This window comes from Squalius cephalus (genome assembly GCF_949319135.1).
Source record: "Squalius cephalus genome assembly, chromosome: 1".
Taxonomy (NCBI): domain Eukaryota; kingdom Metazoa; phylum Chordata; class Actinopteri; order Cypriniformes; family Leuciscidae; genus Squalius; species Squalius cephalus.
Genome location: NC_137122.1, coordinates 10,407,468 through 10,431,206, shown reverse-complemented (window position 1 = coordinate 10,431,206; position 23,739 = coordinate 10,407,468). Strand labels below are relative to the sequence as shown.

Here is a 23,739-nt window from a genome sequence, read left to right as displayed (position 1 = left end):
TCATGAACCATGTAACACATTTTGGTGCTGTCAGACTCCTGAGGATTTTTGTTCTGCACAATATTAGCATTGACCAGCAGGTGTCGCTGTGTGCATTCAAAACCTCGAGAAATCAAACACTTTCACACACATCAGGCTGAAGCTTAATCTCACCATAACTACCTTCAGGTTCACTTAGCTCAACAGTTATACGGTATATTTGCATATTATATATTATATACATATATATTTACTGTAAATCACTTGCAACATGAACAATGTTCAAAAATATATAAAAATATATGAGCTTTGGTTTCTTGCCACTGTCACATTCGGCTTGCTCAGTTAATTAATATTCTGAAAATACTATCAATCAAACTGTACTCGACCCTTTTATATGAGAACACAGAATAATTGAATTGATTTGAGCTGGATAATGACACTATTGTCTTCAATAGAGGTGAAGTGTACAGAGCATCTTCAGTTTGCTGTATACAGTGACACTTCACATGAGAGCATCCGCTAAAGAATGAGTCTCTTTCAGACTGTAAAGTTCGACGTCACATCAGATGCACCGATGAATTGGGATCTGGCCTGAGAGATTCTGCTGTTTATTCAGCTTGAAAGAGTGAGTGCTGCTGCCATTCCCCCTGTGCGCTTCAGCACTATAAAGAGAGATACAGTTCCCTGAAAGAGCGTTATACACGTGTGACACTGCGTCTTTTTCAAGATGTCGTTCCACCCGTGTGTTTCCTGGCGCCGGCTGATGGTCACGATCGTTGCCTCATATGTTTGGGCATTAAGCTCACTGAGGTAGAGTTCGTGGTTCAGTGATGTTCTCACTGTGGGAAGATGATCATCTGTGTTACGGTCGAGACTCCAATACCTCAGGAGTGTTCTGGAAAGGAAATAATTGTTTAAGCTCTGGTGTTACCCGGACACATTTGTTCACAAATGATGAACAGACATGAAGTAAAGCTTGTTATGATATGTTACTCCCTGTGTCCGTCTCATGCTTTCCACTCACATAACATGGTGTCAGAAGTTTAGGAAAAACCAGTTAACTGTTAGTTATGATGCCACCATAAATACTCGGGAGAGAGTGTGTGCGCGGACAGAAATGAAGATTAATGCTGGAAGTCAGTTGCAGTTCTTGTGTTTCTCTTTTCTTGTGTCAGTGAAGAAAGTAAACAGGCTCAACAGATATTTATGTTTTATGAATCATTTTCTTAGACAAGTTAATTTACTCAAGGTTACCAGGAAAGCTGTAGACTAAAGCCCTATCCGCACGGGATTAGTATTACCCCTGGACCTCTGTAATTAAAGGAGTCATAATGTAGAAATTTCACTTTTCCACGAGAATCAATGTATGTTATGATTGCATAATGATTATACACTGGCCGGGAAGCCGATATTTAAAAGTGAAGCGTTTGTTTACCTCGGGGTTTGTAAAATAGGCCACGTGCACGCGCACGAAAAAACGAGATTCTTCCCCTCTTGACGTCAAGACGGGGGAGGATATACCAAATATGGACACCGCAAACCTATGCCGCGGGAAGCCCGCCCCTCTCCCCCTCTCCCCCTCAGATTCAGTTTAGTCGACTCGAGAAAGATGGAGAAATCGAGTGCACACCTGAGATGCTCTGTGGGTGACTGCCACAAACAACATGCAAATGTGTTTTATCTACCAAAAACGGACGAAACTATCAGGGAACAGTGGATGAAATTCATTTTTAATGAAGCTGTCCCAACAACTCTTTCAAGTGGCGTATCGTTAGGTGTGTGTGCTAAACATTTTACACCGGAATCTTTTACAAATTTGGGGCAATATCAGGCGAACTTGGCCTCGAAGCTCCGTTTGGGAAAAGGTGCCATCCCAACCATCAGGGACTTGCCAGAAATTGAAAAGGTAAGACTGCGTTTTTATTTTTTATTGAGTGGATGGACTTGGACTAGATACTGCCTTGTTCCTCACGGATACCAAAAAGCTACATTTGAGTGGATTATCTTATTTTTATCTTGGTTTGTTCAAAGTTTGGGGATCTTTCATCATTAAAAGACCAGAAAATGCAATTTCCCTGTTCTGGTTGTTGGAGGAGCCTCTAGTTAAGGGGGCCCGTTTGGACATAACAGATCAAGTGCCGAATCTTTCTCAGAGGCTGTGTGACACCCAGACGGTAAAGATGAGTCATATAATTAAAGTGGCTGGATCTGAATTAAAAGACGTTACGGCTGTAGCATCGTTATTAGGACAAAAATCTATGCGACAAACCTCAACATTAATGGAGTTATGGAGAAAGAAACTGACAGCAGAGGAGTTGTTACTTCTTGAAAGATATAAGAAAGGACTTTTGCTTCCTGATATGAGAGACCCATTTCCCAAACACCGGATTACACCAGATTTAAAGGAGATGTCTGGTATTTGGTTAAATTTGAATGGACTTCAGGACTTACTATTAGATGAATTAAGTGGAAAAGTGATGTATAAATGTTTTGTTACAATATTGTACAAGTCAACACTGTGTGAGAAAATGGATAATGTCTGGAGAGAGAAATTTGATGTGGGAAATGAAGTTAAAACACATTGGAGGGCCTTGTATAAACCACCATTGATGAAAAAATCAGGAGATCTACAATGGAGAATCCTGAAGGGGGCTGTTGCTGTGAATGCTTTTGTCTCAGTCATTAAGCCAAATGTCAATGAAGGTTGTGGTTTTTGTGGGCTCAGAGAAACAATTTATCATTGTTTTCTGGAATGTAACAGGCTGAAACCACTTTTTGATTTACTAGGAAAATTGTTTTTGGGTTTTAAGGAAAGTTTCACACCAAAGGTTTTCATCTATGGGGCAGGATACAACCGCAAGCAGAGATTCAAATGGCAGTTGATAAACTTTATAGTTGGCCAAGCAAAAATGGCAATATATATTTCAAGGAAAAACATGATTCAAAATATGCATTGCCAGGATAGTGTACTGTTGTTTAAGGCATTCCTTAGATCTAGGATCTCAGTTGAGTTTAAGTATTATAAGGAGATGCAAGATTTGGGAACCTTTATATTGCAGTGGTGTTTCAATGAGGTTTGTTGTGCTGTGTTTGAGGGGGATTTAACTTTGAGCTTTTTGCTGTGTTGATTGTTTTTGTGATGATGCAATGATGGGTCTTTGTCACTGACTTAATAAAAGTGTGGGCTAAAACAAACAAAAAAATCTCTCTCTCTCTCTCATCACTTGCTGTTGTCTCTCTCTCTCTCTCTCTCTCTCTCTCTCTCTCTCTCTCTCTCTCTCTCTCTCTCTTCACTTGCTGTTGTCTCTCTCTCATCACTTGCTGTTGTCTCTCTCTCTCATCACTTGCTGTTGTCTCTCTCTCATCACTTGCGGTTGTTTTTCTCTCTCATCACTTGCTGTTGTCTCTCTCTCTCTCTCTCTCTCTTCACTTGCTGTTGTCTCTCTCTCTCATCACTTGCTGTTGTGTCTCTCTCTCTCATCACTTGCTGTTGTTTCTCTCTCTCATCACTTGCTGTTGTCTCTCTCTCTCATCACTTGCTGTTGTGTCTCTCTCTCTCATCACTTGCTGTTGTCTCTCTCTCTCATCACTTGCTGTTGTGTCTCTCTCTCTCATCACTTGCTGTTGTTTCTCTCTCTCATCACTTGCTGTTGTCTCTCTCTCTCATCACTTGCTGTTGTTTCTCTCTCTCATCACTTGCTGTTGTCTCTCTCTCTCTCTCTCTCTTCACTTGCTGTTGTCTCTCTCTCATCACTTGCTGTTGTCTCTCTCTCTCATCACTTGCTGTTGTCTCTCTCTCATCACTTGCTGTTGTCTCTCTCTCTCATCACTTGCTGTTGTTTTTCTCTCTCATCACTTGCTGTTGTCTCTCTCTCATCACTTGCTGTTGTTTTTCTCTCTCATCACTTGCTGTTGTCTCTCTCTCTCTTCACTTGCTGTTGTCTCTCTCTCATCACTTGCTGTTGTCTCTCTCTCTTCACTTGCTGTTGTCTCTCTCTCATCACTTGCTGTTGTCTCTCTCTCATCACTTGCTGTTGTCTCTCTCTCATCACTTGCTGTTGTCTCTCTCTCTCTCATCACTTGCTGTTGTCTCTCTCTCTCTCATCACTTGCTGTTGTCTCTGTAGGAGAGTGTTTGCTTTTTTTCAAGCTGATTTTTTTTTGTTTTCCTTCTTTATTATTACTATTTTTTTTCTTTCTCTTATGAAGTGTTTTTCTTTTCTTTCACATCTCCGAGCACGGTTCTAGGTTTTAGGGTAGTTTTAAGGTTATATCACGTGGTGTGTGTGTGTGTGTGTGTGAGGCAGCGGGGGGAGCGTCGCCTCTCACCCTCCGGAATGGTTTCAGGTGTGCGTCGGAGGCGAATACCTCTACTGAGGATGTTCTCCGTGCTGTAGGAGCTAAGGTTGGTAATGAAAATATTAGTTCTGCCTCTAGAATGAATAAGGCAGTCGTCGTTTTTTTGAAAATGGGACTGGGATGTAATATCTTAAACTTTGCATTAGTTCCCAGATCAGATTATTCTACTCTTTTCATTGCGCAAAGTTCCTTCATCCTTCATCTATCATCCTCATCCCCACATTGCAGCTGCAAAACATAATATTTAACTTACATGATGCTGTCGTTTTTAATAATATATTGAGTCAATGTCATGGAGATAAATTTGCACTAACATACAAAGTGCTCTTTGCAATTCATTAAATACGATACAAATGAAATCTAAGGTATTCAGAGTATTGTATTTTTATTTAATGCTATTTACAGATAGAAAAAAAAGATAAACGATATTCTATTAAAGGTCAATATTTGTGTACATTAATATACATAAAATAAACATGTGTTTTTTTTTATGTGTAGGCTATACTGATGTAAACAAATAAAGGGTTATCCAATTGTTTTTGTTTAGGTCTTGCACCTTTAGCGTCTCCTGACATCATTATGATATATCTTGCATCATTTGGTTTTGTTTACATCATAAGAACTACTCTACACTAAGCAGATCATTTACAATAAAGTGATTTTGACACAGAAGTTTCTTTTTAAGAGTCTTAACATTAATGAATATGCTTTGAACGCTTGCGTATAATATTGCAAACTCTTGTTTTTACTCCTCTCTGTTTAATTTAAAATGAGAAAAAACAATAAGTGAAGGTTACAGTGTCCCTCTCTAGAACCGTCTGAGTTTATGTATATACTCATTACTGATCTGTCTAAAAAGTTTTATTTCAGGATAAAGAAGTAACCCATAATTAAATGAATGAAGAGATTGACTTACCTGTTACCTGTGAGAAATGGACAAGCACTGCCTGGCACTGAACCGTGAGTGTGTGTGTGTGTGTAGATGCATGTAAAAATTCACTGTTTGGGCAATAATGTGTCATGCTGAACATTATTATTACCCTTCAGGTCCTCTTAGTTCAGTTTAACACATATTACCATATAGAGCCATTCTTCAGATTGTCTTCAAATAAATAAGGAAAAAGTCCATAGATTATGTATGGGCCTGCTTATGATTAAATGTCCTGCTATTATCAGCATCTGCAGAAAATAAATGTTGATGATTCAGGAAAAGTTATTGGTAATTTGCAGTTTCGTGAAAGATAAGGAATCATTAATAATACTGTGAGAAAGGAAGCGCTGCAGAAACAGTTTCCTGTAGGGGAGACCAGGGGTGGTTGTAACATTTTTGACCATTCTGTCTATATCTTGAAGTAATTTTAAGTCTGTGTGCTCAAAATGTGATTCAAACTAGTCTGCTATCAAATGACATGCTATTATCTTTGCAACACAAACAGGGAATGCATGGTTTAGTTTCAAACACGATGAGTGAAATAACATACCCTGTAACATACCCTAGGGTGAGATGTAACATTATGAAATAAGGAAAAAAGGATTTTGAAAGCTTTTAATTCAACACTGACTTTTCAATATAACTAATGTGTGTGTCTGTGTGTGTGTCACTCTCAGTCTCAGTGTGTTTGTCACTCTCAGTCATAGTAATTTGCCATTATAAATTGAACTTGATCACAAACATTGTTTGTGTGTAAGCATGTTAGGCCATGTATGGCCATAATAAAATGTAAGGTGTGTGTAAGATGTTAGGGTTAGGAGTCATGTAGCCATGTACTAGCTCACCTTACAGCTACTGTAACAGGCACAACATTATTTCCATATTTCTGTTTTATTTCATAACAGAGGTTATATTTTATATCAGAGGTATATTAAAGCCAGTCTGATTAAAGAACACTAACAAACTTACAAACTGTTTGCCTATAATGAAGATGGTGATGCATTAGTGATTATAATAGTGATTGACTGGGTGGGAGGGGGACGTGATCGGCTCGGAATGCATTTTCAGTTTGCACATTGAATTTTGCGACTTTCATTTCGGGATATTTAATGAAAATCGTATAGTGTAAATGCAATTTAAAAAAAATAACATTTAAATGATCATTTTGCTACATTTTTTGCTTGAACATGTTATACATATCTAATCATTTCAATACATTTTCATTTTGCAACTTATAAAGCGTTAACATGTATTCAATTTACATATTAAAACTAGTGTATGCAATTATATAATTAAATTTTCATTTTGCACCAAACTTTGCACAAATGTAATGGAAAATGTAAATTTAAATACAGAAATGCATTCCCATTTTACATATTGCATTGTCATTTAGCATATTACATTTCAAATTGAACACTTTTCACCCAAATGCTTCCATAAATTTTAGCACGAATGCAACAAATTGGTGAATAAATCCAATTTCCAATACAAAATCTAAAAGACCACATATATTTTTGGAAATTCAAGAGTCATTCAACACAACTCAATATTTTTTATGCCTAATATTTGAATATATTTGCCATCTTCTTGACCCACACTCCTAACTAGCAGATGGCGGTAAAGCAGATAAAAGTTGAATGCCAACCGCCATAAACACGCAAGAAGAAGAAGAACAAACGCTGCAGAGACTCTGGTGGAGTTTCCTGTACAGTTTTGGTACCCCTAAGTTGCTGTAGAGGTGCATGGCAGGTAATTAATATTCAGTCCAAATTGTTAGCATTGCTTCGTTTGATGTTTTAAATGGACCATGTGTCGCTGGAATCTAATTTAATCAGTTCTATTTCATAACTCGATTTCATTTGTCTGATCAATGAACACTTAAAAACTCTTCCAAGTGTATTATTGGTAATCCGCACATTGCTTGTACTGCATAGATCGCATCTTTAGTTTATTCATGAAAGTTCGTTTAATTTATTTCTCTGTATGCTTTCATGGATTGCCGAACTATAGCCTGTGTCTTTGAAGGCATGTTTAACATAGTCTCTATAATCGCGTCGCATGGCTTAACCATATTATTGTCTTCGTCTGTTCACCATCAGAGCCTTTTGAGAATATACTGTGAAACTAAGAAATTACGCGAATTAAACAACATGAAATACGAACTAATCTAGTCCTCATTGAGACCAATTGTGTTTTGGTTTCGGTTTCGTTTTTGTTTGTGAATCGGAGACTGATCTCGAGGCGATCTTGTGTATTTGAGGGTTATGGAACTTAATCTAGAAGTATGACTTTTTTACATGACAACGTTGAGTTAAAGATTCAATTTACAACAGTTGCATGATCATTTAATAATTAAATATAATTTCATAATAATAAATACTACTGTAATGTATTGATGACAGGAGATCGCACGTGGTTGAACGGAAGTGGCTGTTACTCGTGTTTGCCTATAATGAAGATGGTGATGCAATAGCGCCTCACAGCGTTCACTGCATTACATTACAACATGGAGGCTACACATCATACATGTGAAGACATCTCCCATTTTTTTCTTTTTAAACGTTAACAAAACTTGTATGTAACAATAAACTTATACTTTATTGTATAAAAGTATACTTTATAATAAAAGTATACTTTATTGTATTTGAAATAGTTTCCCCTTTTCAATAGTACGTTGCAAATATACTATATTGTACTATTGTACATTAGTATCTTTATTGTACTATTGTACATTAGTATCTTTATTGTACTGATTGTACTATCTTTAAATAGTACAATACTTTTGTACAATAATCTTTGTGCTATCTTTACATATATTAAAAGTATATTAGCATCATGCTTTTACCCATTTTCACAATACAACTTTTGACACACTTTAAAATAATTGTACTTTAGTATATTTTCTAAATAGACATTTTAGAAAAATATACTTGAAGTGAAAATTCAGTTTATTTTTTGCACTTTATTAAAAATATATTTGAGGTATATTTTAACTGTGTGCTGGAAATGATCATTGTAACAATGCATTGAAAGTATACTTTCAAAATACATTATAGTATACAATAGCATTTTGTACAAAGTATAGCTTAGTAGCCTATTATTTGTCTATTAATGTGCATTTGTTATTGAAGACAAAGTGTGCACTTTGGTATACACTTATGGTTGGCACTGATAGCCTCGTGGGCAAGTGTCTATGGATCCCGAATCTGAGTCCCGGCTCGTGGACCTTTCCCAATCCCGTCCTCCCTCTCTCTCCAAACCTTTTTTTCAAGTATACTTGAAGTTGTTCCAGTTTAGTACACAGTTCAGTACAGGTCATTTCACCTGTCAAGAAATCACTGGAAACTAGAGAGTTTGCAAAACGAACATGATAAAAGCGGCTGTTTGTTGGGATTTTTGTTGCTTACTTAAATATTTAAAATGTTTTACCATAGTTTTAGAATAAGAAAGTGACACATAATGAATAAATTTGTCATGTCTGCACATTACTCACACAGAAATAAAGTGGTATTTACCGTTATTTCACAAAAGAAAGAGGAGACCATATGGATCACACTGTTCGGTATAAAGAGACGAGACGTACTGACAGATAAAATAAATACACGATTGTGATAGCCTATATGATTTGTCTGATTTCTTCAAGCGATCGCAATTACCATGTTTACTATGGTAATGGTTAGCGTGTAAAGTATTCTCTTCAGCATCACACATAAATATTTCTGCCTTATGCGGTGATCAGAATCACATCGTATCATAAACAGAAGTTATTTCAAGCACTCGCTGCTGTCTGTGAGTTTTAAGCTAAAATGATTTTAAAAATCTTTAATGCTGATGTTAGCTGGTATATGAGATCATCTGTGGTGCTTCTGTCTCTGACTTCGTAACTACTGCTCAAGCTCCAGTTGGCGGGCCAAAAAAACCTGGCCGTTGGCCCAGAGGAAGCCCCAGAAGTGACAGTGGAAAAGTGACTGTATTCTTCTTCACAGAATAGAAGAATCACAGCTAGGCCTTCTGAGCTGGCATCCTCAGACAAGGTAACTGGCTGGCTCACATCATAACATTTCAACACTGTTGCTTAGCTCACTAGCACTTTCAGGAGATTGAAGTTGTCTTGTTGTTCACTCTCCCAGTGCCAGAGTTTCTCCTTCCAGCAGCTTTCTGAGAGGTGCAATCACTTCTGAAAGATTTGGGATGAACTTTGCTAAGTAATGCAACATGCCTAAGAACCTCTGCAGGGCTGACTTGTCCTGTGGCTCCAGCATCTCAAGAATAGCTCTCACTTTTTCCTTGTCAGGTTTCAGTCCGTCTTTGCTCTGCACATGACTTATGTGTTTAGAATATTTCACTTTGGCCAATCTTGCATTTGTCTTTGTTCAGTTTTAGGTTTATGCTTCTCAGTTTCTCTAACAGCCTCCTCAGTCTGCTGTCATATGAGGCTTTGTCTTCTCCCCACACAAGAATGTCATCCATTACATTAACAACTCCTTCCAGATGCTGAGTCAAACACCTTTGGAACCGCTCTGGAGCTGATGAAATCCCAAAAGGAAGCCTTGTAAAACCTGTACCTCTCTTATGGTGTGTTAAATGTACAGAGTTTAGAACTGTCATCATCCAGCCGGATCTGTAAAATTACTGATTTGCATCCACCACAGAGAACATCTTGGCTCTTGGCATTTCTGCAACAAGTTCCTCAAGCATTTTAGGAGGATAGTGTTCCCTTCATATTGCTCTGTTTAGATCTTGAGGTTCTATACAGACCCTAATCTTGTTGGGTTTTACTAATGTTACCATACTATTTACCCAATCTGTGGGCTCAGTCTATTTTGTTTTTAATGACACCCATCTCTTTTATAAGTTTCAGTTCTCTTTCAGTGTCCTTTTTTAAGGCCACTGTGAATCACTGGCATGACCCCAGGCTTTGTCTGAATGTGGAACACAACCCAGTCCTGTGAACAAATCTTCAAATTCACTGAGAATACCTTTTGAGGTGTCACTTTTTATTTCATACATCCTTTTTATTACTCACAATGTGTTGCATGATTTTCTTCTCTTCCAGAGTTGCACTGGCATTTTGCTCTATGACCTGAAATTCAAGAGTGTACAGCTTGGCTGCATTCGAAATCACATACTTCCCTACTATATAGCAGGTGAAAAACAGTATGTGACAAAAGAAGTATGTCCGAATTCACAGTACTCATAAAAGAGTAGGCAAAAAGTTCCCGGATGACCTACTACTTCCAGCAAGATTCTGAAGTGTGCATACGATGGAAACTTTACTATCCCATGAGGCCACGGTAGAGGACTTGATGGCGGCAGTGAAGTGACGCAACCGACGCTGGTAGGTCACATGATAATGACAACATGGTAGATGTAGTACGTCTATATTACATTCATACTACACACATTCTTACTATATAGAATATACTTTATTAACAGTCGTGAAGTAATTACTTATTTAAAATAAGTACCCACTCAAGAGAGTGTGATTTCGGACACAGCCCATGACTTTGTACTGGCATTCAAGGCATTGCTGGCCCAAGGGCCTGATCTTTTGACCCGGATACGTCACTAGTCTCCATCGTGATTCTCTCATGTAACTTCTGTCGATCTTTAGTGCATCCAGTTCTCGCGCTGATATGACATTACAATCTGCACCTGTGTCTAAGGGTGTATTAACACCTGTCTTGTTTGGTTCGATTGAATCGAACTCAAGTTTGTTTCTCCCTTGGTGCGGATCTTTTGGCCATGTGTGAATACAGCAATCGCACTCGGGTGCGGACCAAACAACTGGTCTCGGTCTGGTTCCAAACAAACTCTGGTACGGCGCACATAAGAGCATGCTCTCTCCGCCGCAACCGTCATCATCTTCGCAAAATCCTAATCATGACATTGTATAGATGACTGGGCAAGCAGGATGAGGGCCGTGAGAGAATGAGCGTCACCTGCGCGCCCGACACGGTCTCGTATCTCTCACAGAACCAGGAGCTACGAAACCATAAAAAGAAGAGAGCGACGACAGTGAAGGACGAGAGAGGACCAGTCCTGGACTTTTTAGTTCTGTTTTGTTTATGTGTGTGCGGCAGTCGTCCGTGAGGGGCTGCCATTTTTACTTTCGTTTTGTGTTTGTTTTATTACTAATTTGTTTAAATGTTCGACGGTTCCCGCCTCCTTCCCATAACAACATACTTTGTTTCAATGATACTGTATCATATGATGCTCATAAGTTTCTTCATATTGCGTTAGTAGCTGATAAGTGATAACACCAAATCAGTAAAATAATAAAAAGTGCACTACGAAAGATCACCACGATTAGCCTGTTTTTGGACATCCTGCTTTTCCCTGCTTGATAACTCCGAATCCATGAATTCTACAGTACATTGTTTCTCTGTTTGTGCGCTTATATGCAGGCTTTGCATATCTGTCTGTATGCAGGGCATTTTTTGGCTTGTGTTTATATCCACTTCTTGTGCATTCTCCTAAGGTTTAATCTTTCTTTGGCTGAACACATTCTTTTTCCTTTTTCACATTCTTCTGCTTGTGAATTTTGTGCATGGGAATTTCTGTTTATTCTTGCAGTGATTTTAATAGGTTTTGACTCACTTCACTGGAACGGCAAATATCCACTTCCCTCTGTAGGGTTAAAGGAATAGTTCACTTAAAAATTAAAATATTGTCGTCATTTACTCACCCTCAAGTAGTTTCAAACCTGCATGAATTTTTTCTTCTGCTGCTGAAGACAATATTGATATTTTTAAGAATGTCGTTAACCAGACAGTTGATGGACCCCATTGACTTCCATAGTATTTTTTTTCCTGCATCTGATCTGGTCATTTGTAATACCACAAACAATCCGGTCCGGTATAAGTATAATCTGTAAGTTCTCCAAATTCACAATCCTTCACTTTATTCTTTAAGTCCGTCGCATAAGCATCAATCGACCTTGTGCTTTAATAAAGAACAAATATCTCGGGTATGTCAGGTTTTTCCGTGGTTTGCAGTATTTGGCAAACAGCTCTTTTAATGTCGTGAAGTTGTCAACATCATCAAACGTAAACGTGCTGAATACCTTGATTTAATCGTCTCCTGCAACTGTCAGGGTTCTGTCACTTCTGTCTAGTCTATTTCTTGGTTTTGTGACAGAGCCCTGACACTCCTGTGTTGTGTTGTGGGAATTCAGACATTCATGCTCCGCGTGTTTGTATTCTGTTATGAGCGCACAGGATGAGCTTTTGCTCGTTCTCGTGTGCTCTGTATTGTCGTGTGAGCGTGCGGTTTCAAGTTCGATCGAACCGTACGCTCTTCTGTCCACATGTGTTGTGTTTTGTGTAGCTTACATCGGCCGGGTGCTTTCATGTCATGTTTTGTGTGAACTTATGAGTGTTCCCATTGGCTGCGTGTTCATGTCTCGTTTTGTGTGAGCACATGGCTTGTGATTTGTTTTACTGGCCATGTGCTTGTGTTTTTGTCATGTTTAGTGTGAGCACATGGCTTGTCATGTATGTTTCCGTGTGCCATGTGCTCTCCTGTGATTGTCTAGCCCCTCCCATCTTGTTACCTGATTATTGATTAATTTGCCCCACCTTTCCTCCCTCGTTACCTCCTTGTTTGCTCTCCCTATTTATTCTCCTTGTGTTTCCAGTCCTGTGCTGGTTTATCGTCTAAATCTTGTCTGATGTTTCCTGTCCATGCCGATTCTAGTTGAAGTCTTGCCACCTGTCTTGTTTTTCCCCATGGGGTAGTTTTTGTGTTAAATTTTTACCTAATTAATACCCATTGTCCTGTACTTGAGTCCTTGTTACTTTCATCTACCAGAACCCTGACAGCTAGTGATGGCAAAATGAGGCTTCCTGAACCACTGAGACCTCGCAGTCCATTGCTTCAGCCAAAGGCTCATTACTCGAAGCTTCATTCAGCATTGCTCACTAGTGACACCTAGCTACTGTGCAAAGAAATAGCAGACAAATTCATTCATTCTGAACCAGTGTTCAGAGCCACGCCCCCCCTCCCTCCCTCCCTCCCTCCCTCCCTCCCTCTATAAAAAAATATATTTTTTTTAATAAAAAAATGTATATTTTATAAAATACTTTTAGAAATACAAATATTTATTTGTAATGTAAATATACAAATAATTATTTATATTTATTTGTATATTTTTATTTAAATGTATATTTTATAAAAATATTTTTATAAATACAAATATTTATTTATTTATTTATTTTGTAGGCTACTCACTGTTGATGTCTGTAACCTTTCATTTGCAATAATAAAAAGACATGATCAGACATTTGTCCATTACTGTGTATATTATAAAATATGTATCTTTCTCTGTCTGAATTTACTTGTGCAGAGTCACACACACAGTTTATTAATTATTCATAAATTGTTTGGATAGTGACAGTATGAACAACAACAGTGACACTGTGTTGAGTGCAGTGCTTATGTTAGAGGGGGTGTAATAAAGTACATTTATTCATTTAGCAGATTATAGATAACAGATTAAAGTAAACTGCAACAGAATGGTCCGGAAGGAAGGATTACAATAGATTTTTTATTGAGAAACAGAAATATTTCAAGTGTGTTGGGGTTTAGACGATTCCTCTTCTTGGACAAAATCTCTCTAGCCTTGGAAAATATCCTTTCACAAGGAACAGGGGATGCAGGGGAACGTAAAAATGGCAGTGGTACAAATGAGGACACTGATGCTTCTGTTGAGCCCAGACAGGGGAGGATCTCCTCTTTCTTGCTTGTCCATTACCAGGAAAAAGAAGAGTCACAAAAAGCAAACACATCCAAAAAGGCAATCCAAATCAAAAAGCAGTCCAGTCCAGATGCAAAAATCCAGAGCAATCCAAATAATCTTATCTAATTAATATAACAAGACTATAATATAGCTAGGCCTACTATAATAATAATATAGGCCTACTTTAACTATTCTAACCTGATAATGTAGGCTAATAATATACAGCCCTCACATATGACACAACAGTTATCATCTAACTCTCTGACTCTCTGACACTACTACAACTGCTTCTACTACTCCTGCAACACCCACAAGGTGGCGCGAGTTTCGAACCGCCTTTTATCCTGAAGCGAAACTCAGACCGAACCGATGACGTATCCACACAAACCGAGGCCTCGTTTGTCATTAGTCACGTGATTTTCACGTTAACAACACAAGCCTCGAATCGCGGCTTCATCTGGCACGCCCACTTTTTCTCGACACACGCTCCGACGCCTCGGTTCAAATGTCACATCACTACTGACAGCAACGTGCTGAAAAGTGTCAAACTTATTTTTTTCACGAGATTCCGTTTGCGATAAGATACAGTTAAAATTGGTGGATCCAATTTCTCCAGTTCTTGGCTAATAAATATTATTGAGACTTGTAATACTGTTGCATGAAAATGCTTAAACTTCTGTCTTGTACCTCAGGTTTGAAATGCCTGCAGCATGGCATGTGCACGGCAATCTGCAATTGAGTTCCTCAAAAACGCCAGGAGAAATCTGGTGACCCATATGAAGAACCTTCCTCTGATCATTGAGAATCTTTATCAGCAGAGTGTTTTCAATGACCATGAGGTCGATGCTCTCAAAGCCGAGAGGACAGAGTTTGATAAAGCTAGATGTATATTGGATTGGGTCATTAACAAAGGGCAAATGGCATGCTATGAATTACTCAGGGTTTTGGATGTCACTAAGAAGAGGACATTACATCCTGATTTGCACTCCTGGATCAGCTGTTTTCCCTTCAGATGGGAAGATGAAGAGGTCAGCTATTCATTTGGTGAGTAGATAAATGAAAAACATTTCAATAAAAAGACAGTAAGTGAACACATCTCAATATAAATCTTTGTTTTTGTTGCTGTTTTAGGAACAAAGCCCTGTCAAAACTACCAGACAGCGCTCAAGAAGAAAGCAAAAAGGATTCTGAAAAGGGATTGCTGTAAATATCCGAATGACAAGGCACAAGTCAATTTCCATTTTATACCTGTTGTTTTAGAGACAGACTCTGTGGTGAAAACTCCTCAATGCAAAATAAAATGGAAAAACAAAAAATGCAAAAAGCTACGGCCCAAAAAGCTGATCTCTTACATTCCTACTGAGCAACAAGCGCTTTCACTTGTGAATCTGCTGAGATGCCAAGATAAGAACATCCTCCTCATAGGCAAACCTGGAATAGGAAAGACTACAGTTGTCCAGGAAATGTTGCGTCTGTGGGCAGAGAAAGATGACCGAGAGCTGGACTACATGTTTTACTTTGATGAAAGTGTTTTGGCTCACAGTTCTAGCATTGTCAATTTGGAGTCTTTTTTCTTTGATGCATATTTAAAACCAATGGAAAAAGACAGAAAGGACGTGTTTCAAGATATTGAGGAAAACTCTGAGAAAGTTGTCATTGTATTTGATGGTGTCGTCGATTTAGAAGAAAATTCCACCTTATGGAAGATCATGAACCACGAGCTCCTGCCTGATGCCAAGATTATAATAACATGCAGATCAGAGGTGGAATATGATCCACTTTTCTTCGACTGGCCGACACGGAAAGTGTATGTCCAAGGATTCAGTGAAGAGTCTATCAACGCTTACTATCAGAAGATGTTGGGTCACGATCCTGTATTTCTAGATGTTGTTTTGAAGAATCAAGAGCTGTTCAGTCTCAGCCATGTGCCAATGTATGCATTCATGATTGTAGACTTGATTCAATTTAAAAATGACAAAATTTTCAACCATCCACGCACAGTCACAGAAATGTACATCCACATTTTCCGTGTTGCTGTGATGACACATGGAAAGAAAACAATTAAGCAAATAGATAAATACCTGAGAGAGATCAAAGATCAGGTTCATCTCTTGATGGAAAATGCATTCAATGCAACTATGCAGAAAACCCTGAACCTTATTACTCGTGATGAGACAGACATATTTTGTGCTTTTCTGAAGATGATCACAACAAGAGACTCGCCTACATCTGCAACAACGTACTGTGCTTTTCTCCACAACACAATGCAGGAATTCTTCTCAGCTTTGTGGCTTCTTCTACATCCAGATGAAATTGAGAAAGTCCTACAACTCTGTCAGACTGAAGAGGATAAACACATGAAACATGTTCTTCCCTTCCTATGTGGACTTCTGGGAGAACACAACATTAAATTCATCAAATGCCTCTTCCCAGAGGATCAGATAAAGAAAACATCTGACTGGTTCATTGAGAAGTTTTTGGAAACGTTCCTCCAACCTCAGAGTGAAAGTGAAGAGTTTGATCTTCTCTATGTGTGTCAGTGCTTGTATGAGCTCCAGTCTCCTAAAGCATGTTCAATGTTCCTGGAGAAGATGGACCATCAGCTTGAGCCTGAAGAGGACCTCGACCCTCATCAGTGTTGTGCTTTGGCTTACGTGATCACTCAGTCCAGAGATAAAGAGGTTTATCTGAATCTGGAGGACTGTAACGTGACTGACACAGGAATGAACGTGATGCTCAGCTGCTCACCCAAGATCAGGTACTAGGGAATAGGGGTGAAATGATATATAGCAATATTTAAAAAAAAATGTGACAAAGTATCGTGGATGTGAAAATCATTCGCAATATAGTTAAGACTGAGCTTACCTTATTTATAAGGTATTATAAATAACTTTTTTAATATTTATTTATTATAATATATTTTAAATATTTATTCTTTCATCATGCACTCGCCCCTGTGTCGTTTTAAACCCATAAGATTTTCATTCATCAAAATTTTTTATGAAACCTGAGAGATTTCTGTCCCTCTATTTAAAGTCCATTTTCCTAACTTGTATTAACTAACCTCTTAACGTTTGGAAACATTTATTTTGACACGTTAAAACTGTGATGATTGATTGCATTGTTCATCTGAAGCACATACTCCTCACAGTGAAAGCACAAACATCATTTAAATCACCATATCAGATTTGTAGTTTTATTATGATGATTCAAAGCTTTTTAGATGGTTTATTCTTATGTAAGTGTATTTATAGAGGGAGAAAAGGGAAACAGTGAGCAGCGCAAGAGTTGTTGTTGGCATGACTTTTAAGAGATCCAATGAATGCCTGCATTGAAAGCGTTTATACTGCGTGAGAAAAAAAGCTAAGTTTCAGTAACAGAGCGACATTTAACTGGTATTGTGATTACAGTATTGTGTATTTTACCAAATCGCGATATGAGTGTATCTTTACACCCCTACTTTAGTAAGGAAGGATCATGATATTCGACTAGTCAACCAACAACTCTTGGACTACATTTAGAGACACAGTATCTCAGATTTTTAGCCTGCCAAGAGACTGACTCCACAGACTAACTGACAAACTTTACTCCAGTCATTTCTTTCACTTGAGATACAATGGCCATGGCTTTTACTCCTAAAAGCTGCATCTAAATTTGAATTTATCACAGACTGTTTAATTCAGTTCATGAATGTATTTACACTGCAGTTACAATTAATTAATTAATTAATTAATTAATTAATGGTGTAAGATTCTTTTTTTTTTATTAATATTGAAATCTGAAATGTATTTCCTATTTCAATGTTTAATGCTCATCTATTCTAGGCCACCCCATAAACCCACAGCAAAAAACACACTTGTTGCAACTTGTAAACTTAATTTACATTACTTTTAAGAATATTAAAACAAATGTTGGGAAAGTGCATGTAAGGTTTTTCTATTGCATGCAGAAGCCCTTTATCCGAGATGAGGTAAATAATAGCGTTGCAGTCCAAACTAGAGCGGATTAATGGTTTATTATTGGGCTATTGTCCATTAAAAAATAGTTTTTTCTCCCCCCAGTTACTTTATCAATGGATAATTGCCATTTCCTCTCCTTTTTTTTTTCAATTTTACTTTTGCTAAATTGTGACTTAAGACATTATCTTTTTAATAATATTGAATATTTTTCCTTTTTTTTCTTACATTTTGTGCTGTGTTAGCCTTTTATATACTTATCAACGTCCATGCAAGAGGATATAAATGATAACAGCCACCCCCCACCCCCTGTGCTATGGTACAGCGCAAAATGCAAGAAAAAAGGAAATATATTATACAAAAGATCATTTCTTAAGTCACAATTAAATGATGGGTGGGGGGGCTGCCGTTATCATTTATAGCTGACTACGTGCTCATTCAGAAGTAGTCTATATAGTTTAAAAGGCTGTAAGGCCCGATATATTGGTCCAATGCCGGTTCGCCAATACACGGGGAAGGTTCACGTGTTCTGTCCTCACTCATGCAAAGTATTGGTTGGTTAAATACATTAATCATATATATATTTACTCGTTATTTCATCTGACTCCATAAATGAATTTATGGTAATAATTTGCTGTGCCTCACTAAAAGTGAGCGAATGTTTGACTATTCCTTTTAACCATTAAGTGGGGGGATAGATGCAACGAGAGGTCATTCGCTGAATTAAGGTTCACATTATTGTATTTTTAAGGACTTTAAATTTAGCACAAAAACAATTACGAATAAAGGTGGCCCTCTTAAAGCCTTTTACTTTTCGACATCCACGCAGGAGGCTAGAAACAATGTAAAACAGTCTGCGGCCACCCCATGTGCTATGGTACAGCCTACAAAGCAAAATGCAAGAAAAACGTCAGGACTGCACAAGCTAGCGGACGGTGCCATCAGCGATTGTGTGCAGAACACGCTTAGCATCTCAGCCAGGGTCCAAAGTTTAAGTCACCATGAAATCAAAATGGAACATTGCAGTGTTGAGGACGGGAAAATAAACTTCTGTCACTCACACGAGGTAAAAGCAGTAGCAAACAACAACAATCCAACAAGCAATTCCCGTTTCACTTGGAAATATGTCACAATATGGGGAAAAAAACGGTCACAACTTCCATTTCTTGCTTACTTTTAACACTTGCCGACTTTTAATACTTGCCAAGAGTCTATTGTCAGTAAAAATCGTCTTCACACTAACTCTTCTCTGCTAGTGCTGTAAGTTTGGGTCGCTTGTATCATGCTTTTAAAAAGGCAACATGTTGAAACTTTCTGCAATGAGATTTGTTATGAACTAAAGAGAAGCTCTAAGGTCTCCACCAAAATAAAAGTTTAACATTTGAAAGCAAAGAAATTAGGACATAAATATTAGTATTATAATTTTACTGATGTACATTTAAATTGTATTATTATTATTATTATTATTATTATTAAATGCCTTTATTTTATAGCACAATAGAATTATTGCCATAGTAATGTATTTCTTTATTAATTTGCTTAATTGTTATAATTAAAAATTATTATTATTGTTATTGATATATGATTTCTGTGTTGCAGATTAAAGATTTGGAAAGAACCACTGAAGCAAATCACAATCTTTCGAGAATTCTTCCATAAAGTATCTCAGTGCAATTGCTCCTTTTTTGACGCGAGACATAATAACCCAGAACAGTGTGATTTCCTGCTGGATCTTTGCTCACATGTGAAGAACTATGAGACTCAAACAGGCAGGAGTTTCCTTCCAGCATTACAGTCAGTTTTCCAGTTACCTGATGTCTGGATCATAGATCTCTCACAGAGAAAGACCTCCGTCCTCCTGGAAGTGCTGAAACTCCAGACAGAGAAGAAACCAGTAGAGCTGAGAGGATGTTCAAAGAAAGAGAGTGAAATGAAGAGTTTCCTTCAGTGTCTGTCCTACATCTCACAGCTGAGGTACCTGAACTTACATGCTTTTGATTGTTGATTTAACTCTCAGAGACTCAGACATTGATATTAATGATGTTATTTCTTTTTTCATCATTAACCCTTGTGTGGTGTTCACAACCCAATTTCCCCTGTGGTTTTCCCGGTCAAAAATGACCGGACTGCAAAAAATAGCTTATAAATCACTTATGCTATATTATCACCCAATATTGGATTCAATCTTTTTGTCAACTTGTTCTCTTTCAATTAGGACTGGTTTTATATTTCTATTTGCATCTGATAAATCGTAGGCCTCGTTTATTTGAGAGTAGGCATCTCATTTTTTGAGTAAAAAAAAAAACATTATTTTTGAATAATTTTGGAAATATTAAATAAAATCTGAAGAAAATTGGCACTGTTGATCGCACTAGTCTACTTTAATGTTTCACAAGGAATTTTTAGAAAAACTTTTATTTTTTAAAAGCCTACTTACAACACAGAAACTCAATTGCTTTAAAATATATTTGCAGACGGCTAATTTCACTGACTGGATTCGTACCTAATTAAGCTATTTACACTCGCTTTTGTCATGTTGCTGATGTTTCTATTTGGTTAAACATAAAACCCACCTTTGAATTCCTGTTCTCTTCGTCTCATAAATCGAGTCCAGCCTCTAAAGTTCTTCTGGCGATAAAGAGACGTACATGCTCGGCCAGATTCGGCTCAAAGTCGTGCATCTTCAGATGCGGAGCCACGAGCGCTGTTACAAAAAAAGCTGTGCACACCGCCAAGCGAAAGGGTGTCTTGCGCACCAAACGCGCACGACCGCACACACCGCAATGACATCATTTTTGCCGTGCGCACCTATGCGCTCGTGCGGACGCGGCGAGTATAAGGATTATTTTTTTTTTTTAACCACAAAACTCCTCAAATCTATAAAATGTATTTATTTATTTATTTATTTATTTATTTATTTATTTTTGTATTCATGGTTCAAGTGCATCCGATGAACACTCAATTAAAAAATATATATATATATAATAATTCAAACACAATTTCCGGGTCAAAATTACCCGAGGGAAGGATGAGTAGCCTACAAATCATCGAGACATTAATGACTAGTTTACACCGCATAGAAAATAGATGAAAATGATTTGGAGTAGTTTATAATTGTCAGGTGAGAGAACACAAGATCCAGTTGCGAATGCAATAGACAGTTTATTGGGTAAACAGGGAAAAATAAGCAAGGCAGGATGGTCAGATGCAGTGATGCAGGAATGGTATCAGGTTTTAGCAGCGAGGAGACAGCAATGGGCTGGAACCCGCTGATCAACGCAGAGAAGAATCCCAGAACGATCAGAGCGGAGAGAATCCAAACTGGAGTAGGAATCAAACACAAAGGTGACAAGTCGTGAACACCAGAAACGATCTGACAATGAACACGGAAAACACAAGACTATAAATAGGACACGATAACGATCTGATTAGCTCGTCAGCTCAGTTGGTAGCTAGGCAACGTTGACAGGCAATCAGACCAAAGACAGCGCACACACACGCACGCACGCACGCGCACACACACACACACACACACAGACACAGTCACAGTCAGAAAGAACAGGCAAACCTGCGAACTGTGACAGTATTTGAATAGAGTCCGCTGTTTTGCTGAGCTTAGATAATTTGTCTTAAATGTAAGTTGATCATTTCAGGGCACATAATAATGTTGTTCCATAATTAAACACTTTATGAATGAAGTAAAAAGTAAAATGGTAAATACTTAAAAAATATATTTATTATACGGACAAATTCAGTCCTTAAAAAGTTTAGAAATTTTACTATTAAAACCAAGAACAATGTAAAAAAAAAAAAACTGCAATAAAAAATAATCAAGTTGAACAAAATAAAAGGTGAAGAATCTGTCCACGACTGTTGAACCAAATAGCGTCTTTCTCCTTTTGTCACTTACATTCTGAAAGTACATTTTCCTCCATTAATTGTTTGGTTTTAGCAGTTTTTTTTCCATTGTCATAATCAAAATAATAGAAATGTTCTTCTCTGAATATAACTGTATGCTATAATGTAGTATTTTAATACAAATCATTGAGACATTAACAACTTTACACAGCAAAGAAAACAGATGAAAATGATTTGGAATAGTTTATAATGGATCATTTGAATAGAGTTCATTGTTTTGCTGAGCTTAGAAAAATAGTCTCAAATGTAAGTTGATCATTTCAGGACACATAATGTTGTCCATTAATTAAACACTTTAGGAATTAAGAAAAAGTGAGATGGTAAATACTTTTAAAATATATTTGGGGAAAAATGTATTAATTATAAAGTGTTTATTACTCTGTCAGTAATGACTAATTTGATGCTCTGTCTCAAGTGTTTACAACAATGTGAGCTGAAAACAGGAGACAAACAACACATTATTTTAATTTGTATTATTTAGTCACATCATAGCTATAATAAGTTCTGTAATATTTCTATTTATTCACATTTCTCTTTTCCATTTTGTTACAGATTCTCTAATCTGAATGAAAGTGTTCAAAACAGGTTTCTTCTGAGACTCTTCAGTAAAGCAGCAGAGACTGAGACACAGACAGGAGAGCAGAAGCTGAAACTGTTATCATCAGTCTGCACATCTTTACCTTATCAAGAGACTAACAGAATTAAACAGAGTGATTTCCTGCTGGATCTTTACTCACATGTGAAGAACTATGAGACTCAAACAGGCAGGAGTTTCCTTCCAGCATTACAGTCAGTTTTCCAGTTACCTGGTGTCTGGATCATAGATCTCTCACAGAGAAAGACCTCCGTCCTCCTGGAAGTGCTGAAACTCCAGACAGAGAAGAAACCAGTAAAGCTGAGAGGATGTTCAAAGAAAGAGAGTAAAATGAAGAGTTTCCTTCAGTGTCTGCCCTACATCTCACAGCTGAGGTAAGATATTGTACAGCCTTTTGCTCAACACGTTTAAAAAAGCTGGAGTAGGTCTTTGTGTACTATTATGGATCATTAAAAAAAAAAAATGTTTTGTATACCTTTGGATGTAGAAATGTGTAAAATTGATTAAAAAACAAAACAAAAACTTATTCTAAGGGTCACAGAGTGGCTGAAAAATAGTCAGGAAAATTAAAGTGACTGGTTCTAGAAACCTCAACTAACATTTGTACCAAATGAGCTCAAAAAGGAAATATTTATATATATTTAGGGGTTAGGTTATATATAATATATAAATATATATATACCATAGAATGTATGTGGCTTAGGTAAGGGCAACAATTCTCCAGATACGGTTTTACATGTCCATTTATAACCCTAGGATTTGTCCCTAGAATGAAATGGGCTGTTATTACCTTATTTGGATGGGTCATGAATAATAATGTTGAGCTTTGCTCTGATTGGCTGTTTCACAGATTTGTACGCAGGAGCTGTGATGTACTCTGAAATACAAACATGAAAAATAATCGTACTTAAGTTCTCAAACAAAAAATATTTTAACAAATTGACTAGATGCATTGTTAAATGACAATCGTTTCAACTTAAGTGGTGGAGAAGGTCACGTTAGCTAGAAGCGAGTGAGCTATCTGTAAGAAACCAATCTAACCTAGTTAGCTCCTGAGTTATGTGTTGTTGATGAAATATAGGCTACTTAACAAAAGGATTGACATAGATGTGTCTACAGTTGTATTTTGTAGATTTTCTTGATAACACAGGCCTGAAATAATATTAACCTCTGTGTAAATAGGTCGTCATACTGTTTAGTTATCTATGCTCGTTACTTGGAGCTTGCTAGTTAGCTAAGGTTAACTTTACTGTACTAGC

At 37.4% G+C, this 23,739-nt stretch overlaps 1 protein-coding gene across 1 annotated transcript; it reads left to right on the top strand.

The window, feature by feature from the left end:
- Window positions 1-6,926: 6,926 nt before the first annotated feature.
- LOC307171066 (nucleotide-binding oligomerization domain-containing protein 1-like) lies at window positions 6,927-22,858 on the top strand (the record flags this gene model as incomplete). Its single annotated transcript, XM_079892440.1, has 5 exons — window positions 6,927-7,020; window positions 14,704-15,055; window positions 15,143-16,769; window positions 19,567-19,941; window positions 22,438-22,858. Exons 2-5 carry the CDS (start codon window positions 14,722-14,724, stop codon window positions 22,856-22,858), a joined length of 2,757 nt encoding a protein of 918 aa, XP_079748566.1. The 5' UTR covers window positions 6,927-7,020; window positions 14,704-14,721.
- Window positions 22,859-23,739: the final 881 nt, after the last annotated feature.